The sequence below is a fragment of the Ixodes scapularis genome, unplaced genomic scaffold, assembly GCF_016920785.2.
Source record: "Ixodes scapularis isolate PalLabHiFi unplaced genomic scaffold, ASM1692078v2 PGA_scaffold4__175_contigs__length_147842914, whole genome shotgun sequence".
In the NCBI taxonomy this organism is placed as follows: domain Eukaryota; kingdom Metazoa; phylum Arthropoda; class Arachnida; order Ixodida; family Ixodidae; genus Ixodes; species Ixodes scapularis.
The window spans coordinates 129,202,163-129,219,067 of NW_024609879.1; the positions used below are offsets into that span (position 1 = coordinate 129,202,163).

General features: G+C 46.2%; 1 protein-coding gene across 1 annotated transcript in view; it reads left to right on the plus strand.

The window, feature by feature from the left end:
- LOC115316204 overlaps nucleotides 1-5,842 on the plus strand; it is a 38,406-nt gene extending 32,564 nt beyond the window's left edge. The window contains exons 9-10 of the mRNA XM_029975548.2: nucleotides 2,018-2,170; nucleotides 5,776-5,842. Of these exons, the coding sequence (XP_029831408.2) occupies nucleotides 2,018-2,170; nucleotides 5,776-5,842 (220 nt within the window). The remainder of the gene's footprint in view (nucleotides 1-2,017; nucleotides 2,171-5,775) is intronic.
- Nucleotides 5,843-16,905: the final 11,063 nt, after the last annotated feature.

Consider the following 16,905-nt stretch of genomic DNA (forward strand, 5'->3'; position numbering starts at 1 on the left):
ATTTGAGGCCTCAACAAGCCTGAAAAAGCAAAGATAGAGCCGAACTTGACGTTCTTTGGACCGAGTCTGCTTAAATTGGCTCTTATTCGCCAAAGAAGTGCCGAAGTTAGGCTTCGCTGCTGGTAGTTTTGTCGTCATCTGTAATCTTTGGGCCTAAATCGCCGAGCAGGTGCCAGAGTTAAGCTTTACTTCTGGTTCGGCTTCCATGGGGCACCTTTGAATCTAAATTGCCAAACAAGTGCCAAATTTAGGCTTCACTGCTGGTTCTTCGGTTCTTTTGTGAGTGCGTCAATTTGGCAATTATGTGTCGAGCCAGGAAAAAGCCACAAAAACGACCAAGAAAAGTACTTTGGCGCTAACTAACGCATCGGAGCAAAACAGTACCATAGCCTGTTAGGCGTTTATCTGGCGTGCCTGAGTATCAATATGGTTTAAAAAAGAAATTACAATGTACTCAGAAGTTCACACATCGAATGTGCACTATAGTGTTTCCCTGAATAAACGTTTAAGTGCAGCCAGAAGAAAAGGTGCCTAAAAAGCACTAGTGTTGAGATTGCTTCCCGTATTTGTTTACTAATCTTGACTAGAACATATTTTCATGCGTGCACCAATATGGTTGGAGTGTTTAGGAAAGCGCTTGTCTAGCCATGTTATCTTACCGGTACCGGATAATCTTAAAGGGGCCCTGCAAGGTCTTTATTACTGGCTTTTAATTTACACCGAACATGAGCGCACTGAACGTAGTAACTTAATGAAACGTTTCTTTCCTCGAATTTCGCGTTATTTTAAAAGTTATAGACAAATTAAAATTACAAAAACAAGCAAAAAATAACCTCTTTCATGACGCCCTTGGTCGCTTGAGTAACCGTGAGCCAGAGGAGGGGTACTGAGCTAAGCGAGCGCTCACGGCTGCCGCACTCCGTGTCGACGGCTCGAGAGGGCGCCACTAAAGCATGTTCTGCATAGGCTGTATGAAGCGGGCAGCCAGGGCGGCTCGTATTCCATTTGCTGCGTGATTAAACACTAATTCGGCATGACACTTCATAGGCCACGAACGACACCAAACGCGGGGTGAAGTTTAGTTCAGAACAGGAGCCACTTCGCGCTGCCATATCGCCAAACGGTGAAACCGCAAGCCAAACCTGTCGCCGAAGGCCTTCGGGACGCTCGAAACCGGTTGGATCCTCGAGACCGTGTACGACCGCAGCGCCGCCGCGTACATTCGGGACCTTTCAACGCTCGCCGCTCGTCGGTGCCTGATCCCACTACACCTTTCTAGTAAGCGCCACCTTTTCCACCGCTTGGTGGCGCGTTTGTCGACGGGTCATTTCTTGTTTCCGTACTTTCTAAACTGCATTTCTTTCTTTTCTCGTTTTAAACAATGAACAAAAACTACTTTCATATATAATTGAAACGAGTCGCGCCACTTATATATTGTATATCGACTAAAAAGAAGCTTCTAGCGGCTTTGACCAGTAGTGAGGCAAGGACCAAAGACGTCACATATCGCGCGTTTTCGGCACCGCGGGTCGCTCCCATAGGTGGAGGAGGTTTCCGCGTCATCTTGTTAAAATATGACGTACTGATATTTAGTTACTCTCTCGTGCCCGCTGGTTTGCCCGAACCCCAAGAGACGTGGAAACAGCGAAAAAGGTAGAAGCTTAAATATGATTGCAGGGCCCCTTTCAGCAGAATATTCTGCTGCTACAGAATTAACTGATAATAAAAAGAAAATAAAAACATTTGCTGGGCACTCCAACGCATGGCAGGAAAGTGTAACCTAAGTTGTGTTTCTCTCAATCATGTGGAATGAGTTGAAGAGAAGCCGACTGGCTTTAATTGCTCATTTACCGTTTAACTAATATTTGAATGGTGCCATCAAAAATATCTAACGCTCAATGAAATCCTTTACTGCTCAATATCAGCTACAAAGATTTTCAACCTTGTCTGAAACTTCTAGATAATTCAATCTAATGTTGTACAGCTTTATGGACGTACATTATAATTATTATTTCAGACTGGGCGCAACTTACGACGGAACATCACCTCTTGCAAACCTATGTCCAGCATCATTGGGCTACATTATGAGCAAGAATTCCAACACGTGGAAACACCACCGATTTTCTTTATGCAGCGAGATCATGATGCGATTTTCTTATGGTTTTGAGATGTACGTTTTGCAATCCTTACATTTTAAAGAGCGAGGCATAACATCTTAAACAACGTTTTTTTTTTTTTTTTTTTTTTTTCTGTAGCAAAGTAATATCCAGAGCGTGTCATTAAACACCGGTCGAATTGCTCCTGCAAACAGTGCGCCTCGTACAGAAAAAGGGTTGATGTGCTATTGGTCTCCGCCAAATGACCTATTTATATTAATAACATTTGGTATAATTAATCTCTTACTTCTGAGTGGTTAACGTTTTAAGTAGTAACTCTTGATGTATGTTATCAAATAGATGCTTTCTGGGCATCATCAAACTCCACTAAATCGGCGCACTTTTAAAAACCATGTGGCATACGCAGCCTTTAACGACGTTCTGCGGAAAGAGCATTAAAACGGATCTCAAAGCCAACGGTTCTGTACCCCGTGGCCTGAGCGCGCAACTACTGTACGCTTCTGGAACATCCTGTATAAGGGTTCCAGTAGGAAAGTAATGTTTGATAAAAATGGCGCTGTCTTCTGGTGTCATCTTTCAAGATATGACCTCCTCTATAAAGTCTATGCCTGTCATATGCGCCGCTCCTCCCCACCCACCGGCCATCATAATCCTGCGTGAGTGGCGCCAACAGCAAGGTGAGTGGCGGCACAGCGCAACTTCACTGATGGCGCCGTGAGGGAGTTGCGCGACACCACTGCTCAACGGCGCCACTAACGCAGGGTATTGACTAGAGAGCCTAGATTTAAGATGAAGCAACTCGAACCACAGAGAGCGTTTGAATTTAATGGCGGACGCCCCCGGCACATAGATTATTCGTAAGCGCATATGCGTTTAGTTAATGAGTTTTAGTAGTGAGTTTTAGTATTGCGTATATGAGCAAACGCAAGCGCTCTGCGTTTACGTTAGCGTTACGTTCTCCACGCTGCGCATGCGTGAAGTCGCATGCGCCAATCCAAGGCCGCAGTTTTGACTCCGCGCACGCGCAGTGTGAAACCCGCAACGCTAACGCAAACACGCATGGCTTGCCTTCGCTCGTATACGCAATACTAAAAGTTACTAATATTGCGTATACGAGCAAACGCGAGCGCTGTGCGTTTGCGTTAGCATTGCGTTCTCCACGTTGCGCACGTGCGAAGTCGCCATGTGCAAATCTAAAGCAGCAGTTTGGGCTCCGCGCACGCGCAGTGTAGAACACGTAACGCTAACGCAAACGCACACGGCTTGCGTTCGCTCGTGTACGCAGTACTAAAACTCACTGTTGTCTCTCGGAAAAGACGAAGGCGGGCGGAGAGGTAAAGCCTATATGGAGACGCTTGAGATGAACGACGCTTTCGGCTCCTTCTCATAGCTTGTATTACAAACCTGTCCCATGAACCACGTGACCCCAATCGAACATTTTGAAACACTCTGTAATCTAGGCACACTAAAATTGAAGGCCGGTGAGTGGGAAGGAGCAGAATGAGACTGCAGAAAGGTCTGGTATTTTGCGGTTTTCAGTTATTTTTTTCTTTGGTTAAGATTTTCAAAATTCAGTAAGTTTAGATTATATGGGTAATTTCGGCCTCAGGAGACGTACACATTTAAGCTATAAAGGGGTTCTTACATTTCGCAATGGCAGGGAAAGCTGAAAAGTATTCATAAATGGATCGCATATATCAGCTGCATTCCGATGTGTGTTGTACTTTATATAGGGTGACCATATTCCTCAAGATAGAAAATGGGACATCCCAGTCCGGAGGGGAGGGAGAGAAAGAAAGAGAGAGAGAGAGAGAGAGAGAGGGAGGGGGAGTCTTGACAAAAAAAACGTGTTTGTGGGCAAGAACAGTTCTCTCAATTTTGCTGGGTAAATATTTTAAAGTATCTACTTTTTTTTTTGTAGAATACATTTGTAACAAGTTGGCATAGTTTCCGCTTGCTTCAACTCGCGTTGTGCTAGTTTCGAAATTATGCACTCCTGCGAAAACGGGACATGATTCCTTATTGGGACAAAAAGACGGGACGGCCGAAACGGACCTCAAAAACGGGACTGTCCCGGCCAAAACGGGACGTCTGGTCACCCTAATTTTATATATATAATACAAGTAAATTACCAGTTATGTCAACCTCGTCAGCCACGGAAACGTTCCGCAAAACAGGACTTGATATTTCCTGTGGGCTCATTTCGCACGTGAGAAATCTCAATTTTTATTAATCGACAGCTGTACTGCAAAATATAGGAAACAAAATCCTACATGTTTAGTAAAAAATATAGTCTCATTCAAAACATAAAAGCACGAAAATAAGAAAATAGAGCAACCCAAGTGCTTGCTGACATGTGTCATAATATTTCATGACCTTTTGTAAACACAAAATAAGTATCTGAAATTACTACTTTCTAGGCTGCGTGAGTTAATGACATGACAAGTGTTACGTTGAAACTACCTGTTTCATCTTTGACAAATATTATCTCGGGGCTTTCATTAAGAGCCCCATAAGCCGAGTGAATTTTGCAGCAATGCGACGAGTTTGCAATCATGCGCCGTGTCTTGTGGTGGTGTCGATTCTTGACGCAGGGACTGAATGACTGACTCATGCTTCTGAGTAATTCAATTTTAACAGAAACATATTCTCAAACTTTATTTAGGTTAGACAGGTGGACATGTCTTGGAACAAAACCTGGCGAGGTTCATAACCATCCTCTAAAACTGCCCAGCGACTTTTTTACCTCGCTCATGAAGCATTCCTATTGCAGTGCATGGAACAATTCTGAATCTGCGACAAATTGTAAAGTAAGGGTTTTAGATGACTTCTATGGCAAATGCGGAAATTCCGCACAAGGCAGATATTATTTAGATTAAGAATATATTCTCAACATATTGTTCAGTTTGTTAGCGGAAGAGAACTTTAAGCTTTACAAGATGCGTCGTACAGTAAGGTTTTACATTATAAATGTACTTTATATTCTGCTTTATTTGCACCGCAAAATACAACTTTGATTACCTTGCCAGTTGAAGAAAAAAACTGCCGCCACGATGATTCACGAATGATTGCGTTAGCATTTCGCGCAGCGGTTATATAGGTATAACAAAGCACAGCGAATGAAGCCTCGCAGCACTTTTCCGCAGGGTGAACATTCCCGAAACCCTTCTTCTCCTTGGTGCAAGCAGATCAGAGGCCAGATTCACTCAGAGCTTTTTAGGTTCCGAAAACTTAGCTAGGACGTTCGTAAGGTAAGAACATCGTAAGAAGAGGAGCAATCGGTTATCACGAACGCGTTCTAACGTGAGAAGGGAAAAGCGACGTGTGCTCAAAAGCATTTGAAGGTCAGCGCAGTACTAGGGCACTAATGCTAACGCATTAATAACGATTGCACAACGCTCTAAAGAAATACTTTCTCAAAAACTTCGCATCAACATATAAAACAACAACAACAACAACAACAACAACGAGGATTCATGTACTGTTTACCTCTTTTGCGTCACCTTACAGTGGTTTTGGAGTTACAGGTGACGTTTTACTGAAGGGCGCAGTCGAAAAGGTTATGACTTTTAGTGACATGACATTTAACCACACTAAGGCTGGAATATTTTCTAACCATAGCAAATACGTGTTTATTTACTGAGTAATGAATTTGCAGCTGTCAAGTACTGAGTACCCCTGCAAATTTCTGTGTTGCTCAGGGAACACTAATGCACACAACTTAGTTCCTGCTCCAGATGGCTTCATCTGCAACAAAACTATGGTAAACATATTTTTTATACTTAAATTATTAATTTATGCACCCTATCGCATTTGTTGTAGTATTGAAATATATAAAAGGAGTGACTGAAACATTAAAGTTTGGTTTGAGCTAGAGAAAATGAAGAAAGGAAAAGAAACACGAACTGACAAAAATATGCTGCATTAAAACTTTGCTACCAACCAAGATCGTTCAATCATAATTATGTAATAAAATTAATAAATAATTACATCGTAGTTTAGACCACCATGAACCGGAACGGTATAGTCACACCTACACATGAAAGATTACAAGGTCCCATTTGTCAGGCCGAGGTGCCTGCATTGTGTTGAAGGCTCATGGCCGTACCTGTGGCTTTGAATTTAGTACTTAGTTGCATGACCAAAGCTGTAGATACAAACAGCTAAAAATGAAAGCCGCTTACAACTCCCTGTAACGCCGAATTAGAGCGCAGCTCTTGAGGAGGAGGAGGGAAGGGCACGGGGGGGTAAACTAACCAGGGGGGGGTCAAGTGACCTTGGGGGTCACGTGACCCCCAATGCCGATGATGTCATCACTGACGTCACTGATGACGTCATCCGTGACGATGACGATGCGGGTACCGATGACGTCATTAGTGACGTCACTGATGGCTTTACCAGTGATGATGACGATGACGATGCCAATGTCGGTGACGTCATCAGTGACGTCGCTGATGACGTCATCAGTGATGATGACGATGACGATGCGGATGCCGGTGACGACATCAGTGACGTCACTGATGACGTCATCAGTGATGATGACGATGACGATGCGGATGCCGGTGACGTCGTCAGTGATGATGACGATGGCGATGTGGATGCCGGTGACGTCATCAGTGATGATGACGATGACAATGTGGATGCCGGTGACGTCATCAGTGATGATGACAATGACGATGTGGATGCCGGTGACATCAGTGATGATGACGATGACGATGGGGATGCCGGTGACGTCATCAGTGATGATGACGATGACGATGGGGATGCCGGTGACGTCATCAGTGATGATGACGATGACGATGTGGATGCCGGTGACGTCATCAGTGATGATGACGATGACAATGTGGATGCCGGTGACGTCATCAGTGATGATGACGATGACGATGGGGATGCCGGTGACGTCATCAGTGATGATGACGATGACGATGTGGATGCCGGTGACGTCATCAGTAATGATGACGATGACGATGCGGATGCCGGTGACGTCATCAGTGATGATGACGATGACGATGTGGATGCCGGTGACGTCATCAGTGATGATGACGATGACGATGTGGATGCTGGTGACGTCATCAGTGATGATGACGATGACGATGTGGATGCCGGTGACGTCATCAGTGACGATGACGTCATCGGGGGGTCACGCGACATCGGCGGGGGTCACGTGACCTCGGGGGGGTCACGTGACCTCGGGGGGTCACGACCTCGAGGAGGGGGTCACGTGACCTTGAGGAGGGGGTCACGTGACCTCAGGGGAGTCACGTGACCTCGGGGGGTCACGTGACCCCCCACGAGGTCACGTGACCCCGGTGGGGGGGCTCGCGCGGTGCATTATGGGACATTTCCCATGATGCATTGCGCGGTTACGCCGACGGCGACGGCGACGGCGACGGCGACGGCGACGCCGCTCAAGCTGGAAACGGGCCCCTAAGAGCTGCGCTCTAAAAACTGAACGCCGTTTACAACTCCCCGTAACACCGAATTAGAGCGCAGCTCTTGAGGAGGAGGAGGGAAGGGTTAGGGGGGGGGTGAAGTGACCTGGGGGGTCACGTGACCTTGGGGGGTCACGTGACGATGCCGAGGATGTCATCAGTGACGTCACTGATGACGTCATCAGTGACGATGACGATGCGGAGTCCGATGACGTCATGAGCGATGATGACGATGACGATGCGGATGTCGGTGACGTCATGAGTGACGTCACTGATGACGTCATCCATGACGATGGCGATGCAGATGCCGGTGACGTCATCAGTGACGTCACTGATGACGTCATCAGTGATGATGACGATGCGGATGCCGGTGAGGTCATCAATGACGTCACTGATGACGTCATCAGTGATGATGACGATGACGATGCGGATGCCGGTGACGTCATCAGTGACGATGACGTCATCGGGGAGTCACGTGACCTCGGGGGGTCACGTGACATTGGGAGTCACGTGACCCTGGGGAGGGGTCACGTGACCTTGGGGTGACCTGGGGGAGTCACGTGACCTTGGGATGACCTTCGAGGGTCGCGTGATCTTGGGGTGACCTTGGTTATGCCGACGCCGACGGCGACGCCGACGCCGCTCAAGCCGGGAACGGGCCCCTAAGAGCTGCGCTCTAAAAAACAAAACAACAACAACAGCTGGTTGTGGTTTTCTTATATTACCGCTTCTTGCTTCGGGATTTGTCGTTCGGCAATCTTATGGCGAATTCGCGTGGTCATTTCGCGGCAAAATATTTTGCCATATCTCCGCCAAGGGCGTTCGCGTGGTCAAAGGCTGGCTAGTGCGCGCCGTTCGGGTGGCACTTCTCAGGCGTGTGCTGGCAATTTCCCGGCACAATTTTTGCCCGAGCTCCAAGAGGTCAGGCAGCTTGTCTGCCAGACTGTATCCGGTATCGTCATATCCGAATCGGGAAAGGGAACCAAACGAAACAATGGTCGCCGAGACCGTGTTCTAGTAGAAAACGAAGCCACTGAGACAGACACCCCTCCGTGGTCCGAGAAAAGACAGCAAAAACAACGGAGATAAAGATAAAATATTTTAAAGGAAGCTTCCGCAAGATCAGTTTCCTATGGGACACAGCCTGTTATTACACCGCTGTGAAAAAAATGTATTGATAGTGCTGCAGCTCGACACTTGAACGCGCATTACTATTTTAAAAGGCTGGGTCAAATCAAAATGCTGAGGATTCCAGCAAAAATGTAATAACAAGAAACTGGAATATAAAATGGCGACGCTGGTGAGCCTTCTGGGATCCTTGTAAGATGGCAACAGTTCTTCGAGAATCTAAACAAGATATATTATAATTTGTTTACCCACATCTCAGAGTCCGAATATATGTTGCTGATGCCTACAGCGTGCCTATTATATCATACAATAATCGAGGAAGAAGTTAACGAAGTTCACGCGCGACCCAGGCAGACGAAAACGCCAGTTGCAGGCGCTTTGTGTTCGGGTGGAGAGGGTCACGTGGTGCGCCGCTGGCGCGGTTTTCGTTGCCTGTGCCGCCGGCGTGAGCTCGCCGGCGATTGACCACCCGAATTCGCCATTATAGGACAACGTGCCGGAGCGTCATTAAGCGCAGAGTGATAGTAAGGCGGCTCGGTGCTAGCCACGACCAGCCATTCAGTAGCTGTACAAGGCAGTCTAAACCATATTTTCATAATTCGTTAGCTGTACAAGGCAGTCTAAACCATATTTTCATAATTCGTTAGGAAGTACCAAGGGCCTCTGTCGAGATAAAATATCATGGCCCGGCCCTCTAATCTGGCTTAACCAGAGACGGACACCGGCCGCGATGACACTGTATAGTTTAATTGAAGATACCACCTTAGCGGTACTAAAACTTGCAGTCAAGCTATAGTGATCAGGAGGTCGCGCAAATCAGTGGGATGATATCAGCTTGGTGGGTGTATCTTCAGTCTTATACTTGACATATTTCTCCCTTCAAGTGATTCCTGAGGGCGCGTTCGGATTTGCCGTAAATCACGCATTCTAAAATAGCGCGAATAGTGAACCGCTCACTACAATCTACGGAGCGCGCTTAATAAACGAAGAGGCACAAAAAAAAAATTGGTGTGACCACGCGATTTTCACACCTGCAATGGGCACGACAAATGTCACGCTTCTTGTTCCTGTGCATACTGCGGCTTTGAACTCTATCGATTTTTGTGCATCGTCATTCGCTGGACGCGCCATTTGAATAGCAGGGATGAGAATTTCGCGTTGTATGTGAACATATGGAAGGATGTATTAATTTTGCGTCAAAAAATATCGACGGAAGAAGTAGACTTAAAGCGCCATGTTTAAAAGCCCATTCACACTTTAATTTTTGACTGAAGTCACTGACTGCTGGAGTAACGCCGGGTGGGGCTTATTATGTTAACGCTTCTTACTTAGGCGTGATTTGTTCACGGGTGTTCTTATTGGTTAATGCCGCAATCTGATTGGCTGTGGAGTGATAATGAGATGCACGGGACTCGCCAGGCTCTACGTTTCTCAAGCTGTCAGTATCTCCATACCTTTCCAAAAATCGCCTTCAGCGTGCTGCCGACTTTGTCTGCTGGGCTGTGAAACGCCTACTGAGCGTGCGCTGTATCTTTGTTGTGCGGTGTATGAGGCGCTACGCATGCGTCCACGGCTCAGTGAATCAGCATTTTTCGCCCGGATGATAAGCGCTGGGAAGGGCTAGGCGGAGAGCAAGTCGTACGTCTGCTTCCTTTGCAGGAGTTGCAGTGATGTCAGAAAAATACCGAGCTCTGATTGGCTGTGATTGAGGTATAGTGGGTAGACCTGAAAGCAAGGTGCCTTGAGGTTAACCCACTGGTCTTCATTCAGAACCAATCATAGCTTGGCGTTCGGACGTCACCACAACCCCTGCAAAGTAAGCAGACAAACTTTCCCTCTGAATAGGTTCTACTGCGTACAGGGGTCTGTTTACCTTGAGACACGGCTCTGCGTTAGGGCTGGTGCACACATTTGCGTCGGGCGCGTTTCTCTGCGTTCTGTTGTGTAGCACAGTGGCTCCCCATTGGCTCGTAATAAGTGTCGTCATAGCAACGGCTGGACGCAAGCAGTCTTAAAGGGGCGCAAGTGGTTGCAGTCGCACTCGAACGCAACTGTGTGCACGAGCCTTTAACCACGTTTTAAACAAGCGACGAAACAATTACCATGGTAACTCGAAGTTGTGTTTCGAGGTCAGCCCTCGCAACGTAGTAACATAATCAAGCGCATTAACTTTCACTAGCTCGCCTGCGTTTTGTCCGACTGCTCGATTTCTATTTTGATTTGGTTTCTTCTTGTGTCAGGTCCACGTGCGATGCAAAACTGTAGTTGGCTTTACGACTGTTCATACTGAAATTATATATGGAGTGCCGACTGAATTTTGGCACTTATGGTTATAAACAAAAAAGCGATCCTCTTTATATTTTACAGATGTGTTTGGGCGGCAAGTGTGAAGACATTGGGGAAGCCAAGGCGCCTCGATAAGCCGAGTGAATGACTTCGCTGGATATAACTTTTGACTTCGTTTTATTTGCAAGATCAACGAACATGATAACAATGTTTTATCAGGGAGTTTATATTTACAGTGTAATAAACCACAACAGCACTGGCCTTCTTGTTATTTACTGTTTACTACTTCTACCCCTTTTCGCGTACACGTAACTTATATGTTTTGCCTTTGGTACACTGCTTCATTCGATAATCCCGTAGACGACAGCCCATCTGCCTTGCGAATGATCATTGGACGTGCTGGGCATGGTTGATGATTTAATGATAATATAAATTATCCTTTATTTTTAATATTTTCAGATGCGTGCTACCTCGTTTTTAAGGTCTGTTCACACGATGCATCTTTTAGGCGCGCAACAGTTTCGCGACACCCAAGATGCGCGAAATGTGCTCATTCACACGTACCGCTTCACGTGCAACAACGATGACATTTAGACTCGCGAAAATAGTTTGGGTGTTGACCATAAAGTGGCGCTTCAGTTGAAAGCCAACATCATCATCATCCCCATTAGCCATTCAGCGTCGTGTTCTCCATCTCCCGCCACATTCTAAGAGTCAAAACACAGGCGAGCTGGTGAACAATCTTAATTAAGAAATAGAACCTTAAGACAAGGAAAAAAAAAAAGGACATACACACCACCGTCTTAAAACCAGCACAGCATACAGCTGTCATTTACTTTCATTTACTTAATTTACTCTTAAATTGCCATTTAATAGTTATTGAATTGTCATTTACTGCCAATTACTTTATTTACTGTTGAATATGCGTAATCTGGATGGAGGTTGACAAAGAAGAAGACTGTTGTGGAAGTAAATGAGAGCTGTACGCTGTGCTGGTTTTGAGACGGTGGTGTGTATGTCCCTTTTTGTTTCCTTGTCTTAAGGTTTTATTTCTTAATTATGACTGTTCACCAGCTCGCCTGCGTTTTTGTTTCCTGGTCTCAAGGTTTTATTTCTTAATTATGACTAAAAATAGACGCGAATTATCGTCATCACGAACTACGTCTTCGTCCATCGCTGGATTTTTTTCCCGATATGCTACTCACTTTTCCTTCAGTGGCGCTTGACGTGCTTGCGGAAGCGCCGGCAGTGTCCATTGTTCGTGGTTTCGGTTTTTTTCGGATTTGGCTCGGCTACAACACCGGCAGTGAAGTGGTCTTCTCAAACAGCTCGCTCCCCCCTCAAAGGCCACGTGAGAGCGTTTTTTAGCGGCCATTGGCGGCGCCCTCAGAGTGATTGACAGGACTCGGCAAAGTTTCAGCAAAAGATCGCTTCAGAAGCGAGGTGTGCGCGCACCTTTTTTTAGATGCGCGCGTCCTTTTCGGACTCTTTCAGACTGCGCAACCATTTCGCGAAACTACGTTTCGCGACGCTAGATGCGCGAGAAAAATGTATCGTGTGAACGGACCTTTAGTCCGCCCCCCTGGCGAGGCATTGTGAGTATAGCGGCCCATCTAGTAAGTAAGTAAGTTTATTTCCCATCAACACTGATGGCGGAGGTCGAAAAAAAAGCTTTAAAGTAGAGCTTGACAAGGTCCTCGACCTCCTACATAGGCGAAATAGCAGAGGCACAGGAAAAAAACAAAAGTGAGTCGTCTCGTTACCCTCGTGATGAAGAGTGGAAAGCGGCACGTGTACCACACGCTCCCACATGTGCGCATGCGTTTCGATATGACCACGGAAATGTTTCAAGGGGTGAGGTATAAGGTCCGTTCCCCAAGCACCGTTTGATTACGTTGCTTCATGAAACGATATTGGGCTGGAATGTTCATGACTTCACAGAGGCGAACTGGTCCTAGTCTGGCCCAAGGATACTCGCACGGACCGCCACTGATTCAGAAACTTCTTTGTCGCGGTGGAATTAAAAATGTAAAATCGGAGTATATATATATATATATATTTTTAAGTCTTGCCTTTGCAAAGCTTGATAACGTAATTGTGGGATCGAAACAACCCGGCTGACGACAGTCGAGCGCGGCTCATGGATTTGACACGAGGACTACGTGAGTATTGGCTTCAGCTCGCAACAGTGAATGAATCGGCGGACACTCGGGTAGTGGCTCGTGTCCAACCACTGTGGTGATGAGAATAACTGAACTCCAGCAATGCCTTAAAGGGGCGGTGCAACGATATTCAATTGGACTGTTTTTCACTTTACACTAGCTTACTGGCACTAGTGGGACTCAAGGATACTCGCACGCAACGCCACTGACCAAGAAACTCCTTTATTGCGCTGTAATTTCGAGGACAAAACCGAGTGTTTTCATTCAATCTCTCCTCCGAAAAACCTGATGACGTAGCTCGGCGGTAGCAGTACCGCCCAGTGACGATATTTGAATACGGCTCATAGATTGGACCCGAGCATGGTGTGGACACTCGATTTGGGCTCGTGATAATCGATAGCTCGAGGAACATTCGGGTAGTGTCCTGTGTGCAATCGCTGCAATGACGGCAACAGCCGAACCATAACAATGTCTGGAACTCAGCGCGTGTCCTGTGCCTCGCCAACCCCAGCGCATGGCTATGATCAACATTGGCGGCATATAATCGGCTCCAGATCACGGGGCCGCTTGTTCTGGCTGCGAGTTGAGGGGGTGAATTCTGCTCGTTTTTCTTTATTTTTTTTCTGCGACTTCGATTGCGTGTGGTGAAAACGAACGGGTATTTCACAGATCATTAACGTCAGGGATTCGTTCTAAGCGGTATTTGCGCAAAATACACATATCAGTGCATCGCCCCTTTAAGCTCAGCACGCGTTTTCTACTTTACGGACCCCAGCGCGCGGCTATGATTAACGTTGGCGGCACAGGCCACGTGGCCGATTGTTCTGGATCTGAGTTGAAGGGACGAACGATGCTCATATTTCTCGACTTTATGTGCCGACTGCCATTGATTAGAAAGAAAAACTAAGGCAGGTTTATTCGGTTATTAACGTTAGCGAGTGATTCTGAGTAGTATTAAGCGGAAGTAGGAAAAATTAAGAAAAACTTTAATGGAGCCGAAGGAACAATGGACAAGCCCCCAACTTCTGCCAACAACGGTGCTATATACGCAAGAATCGGTAACGGTAACTTTTCGCATCTCGCCACCTGAAGCCTTCAATTTTACAACACCGAATGAATGGCCGGAGTGGAAGAAGAGATTCAAGTGCTTCCACAGTGCATCAGGACTGGCATCTCAACCAGCATCACACCAAGTCGATGCTCTCATTTACATCATGGGACCACAAGCTGAAGACGTCTTACAGACATTCAAGCTGTCCGACGCCGAGGCTCAAGGCTTCGACAAGGTGATGGTGAACTTAGAACGTTACTTCATTCCCCGTCGAAACGCGGTGTACCAGAGAGCCATGTTCAACACAAGATTGCAACTGGAGACGGAAACCGTCGAGGAGTACGTTACTGCTTTCCATGGACTAGCTAGCCACTATGTGAAACTATGGACCACTGAAGAAAGAATTGATCCGCGATAGGCTGATTGTTGGTTTGCGGGACAGGATGACTTGGGAAAAAACTTCAACTGGATCCTGATCTGAACCAACAGATGGTCATCGCTGCTCCGCGACAATCGGAAGTGATTACGAAACAAGTGGAACTCCGACCGAAAAAAAAGGAGGCCAACGATGACTGTATAGCAGCCAAAACTGGGACAGCATCAGGACCTGCTCATCGAGGAGCTGAACGTTCAAATATACGGCGGCACCCAAGCCAAAAGGCAAACCTTGCCGGTGGTGTGGTCGAGAAGCTCACCCGAGGATCGTGTATACGGTGATCGAAATGGTTGTACGCATCCTTCTCCCCTTGCGAAGTTCTGTCGGACTGTATCCGTTGGACAGGCGTGTTGAACGGAAGATCCGTACGAGACGCTTCAACGCCCCTGCCCAACGGATATGGTCCGACAGAACTTCCCATGGAGAGTAAACAAACATTGAAAACGGGCTTTATTACTACAAAAAAAAAAAAAAAAAACGCTTAAAGGAGTAAAGAACAAAAAACTGTTTTTGGCTGCATCTCCTAGTTTTTATTTAAAAAAATGGACGAAGATTGATGTTTTCGGCACCTCTCAACTCCTTCACCATCTTCCGAGGCAAGTGCGCTGTGACGTCAATGTGGGTCGCGCAGGGGTTTCGTGAAGCAAGCGAAAGATCCTCGCGCCTCCGACCGGTGGAACTGCGGAGTGGCATCTTGAATGCGCGCAGCTCGTTTATACAGCCCGAAATAAACAACAAGAACAACAACAACAGCAACAACAACAACAACAAGACCAACAAGAACAACAACAACAAGAACAAGGACAAGAACAACAACAACAAGAACAACAACAACAAGAACAACAACAACAAGAACAACAAGAACCAGAACAACAACAACAACAACAGCAACAACAACAACGAGAACAACAACAACACAACACAACAACAACAACAAAAGCAACAACAACAACAACAGCAGCAACAGCAACAACACAACAACAAGAACAAGAACAACAACAAGAACATCAACAAGAACAACAAACACAACAGCAATAGCAACAACAGCAACAGCAACAACAGCAAGAGCAACAACAGCAACAACAACACAACAACAAGAACAACAACAACAAGAACAACAAGAACAACAACAACAACACAACAACAAGAAGAACAACAACAACAAGAACAATAACAACCACATCAACAAGAACAACAACAATAACAGCAAAAAGAAGAAGAACAACAACAACAATGTAGTGCGCTGTTTTCTTAAACAATTATTGGAGTATTATGTTCTTTCTCTGCGAAAAATTAACATTTTCGACTACTCTTATTTGCTGTAATCATCTAGAAAACATGCCCATTCTGCAATAACCGAGTTTGCAATCTCAACGAAATGTCGCGTTTTTATTGGTCACACGTCTTCCTGGCTGCCGGAACAATGCTCCTCCCATCGCCGGAGATAACTTCGGTGTGTTTCATAATTGATTGATTTTTAATAGAGAAATCGGCCACGCATCGCTACGATTTCTGAATTTCTGGGATGCTTAGAGACCCCAGAGGGAGTTCTCGCCATGTTTAGGCGATCTGAGAAACCTCCTCCGGGCACCTTTAATTGTCACTCAAAATCGAGTCACGCATTGTCACACATGGAGCTTACACACGACAAGTCCTATAACTATGACGGTGACGGTGACGTAGAGCGTTGGGAGGGCCAGTCACTGGAAGGCATACAGTTGGAAACCCTCCGAATGACACGATGAACATGTCGGTTAACTCGAATACACAAGCCTCGCCGCTTCCATGATTCGTGACGTCATGACTTCTGATTGCAGCTGCGCAAATGTCGTCTCCTATGGTCCCTGACAAGTCCCGAATTTTTTACGACAGCTCGGCAGCCAATCAAAATGTGTCATCAGCCGATAAGAATGCCGAAGGACCATTCACGAAGCAAAAATGGTGATCATAATAAACCACGCCATGCGTTTCTTAAAAGGGCACTGAAGCGGACCCTGATGTCGCCTATTTGTAGTTATAACTCATTCTGCGGGCTCTGAGCATGCTGCAAAAAACTCAACAACAAAAACAAAAAGTACATTCATGGGCGGCCGATTTCCCGAATAAAAATCTAAGTATAGATCGCGACAAGCCACTCTTTTTGCGCCTTTGAGGAGACACCAGGGGGCGCTGTCCGACGGCGTTTTCAAACAACAATTGTACTACATGTCATACACCCAAAGAATTAACAATTTTCTTTCTCAAAATATAATGCACACCGCGCTTAAAAAGAGGAATAACAGTTAAGTTCGGA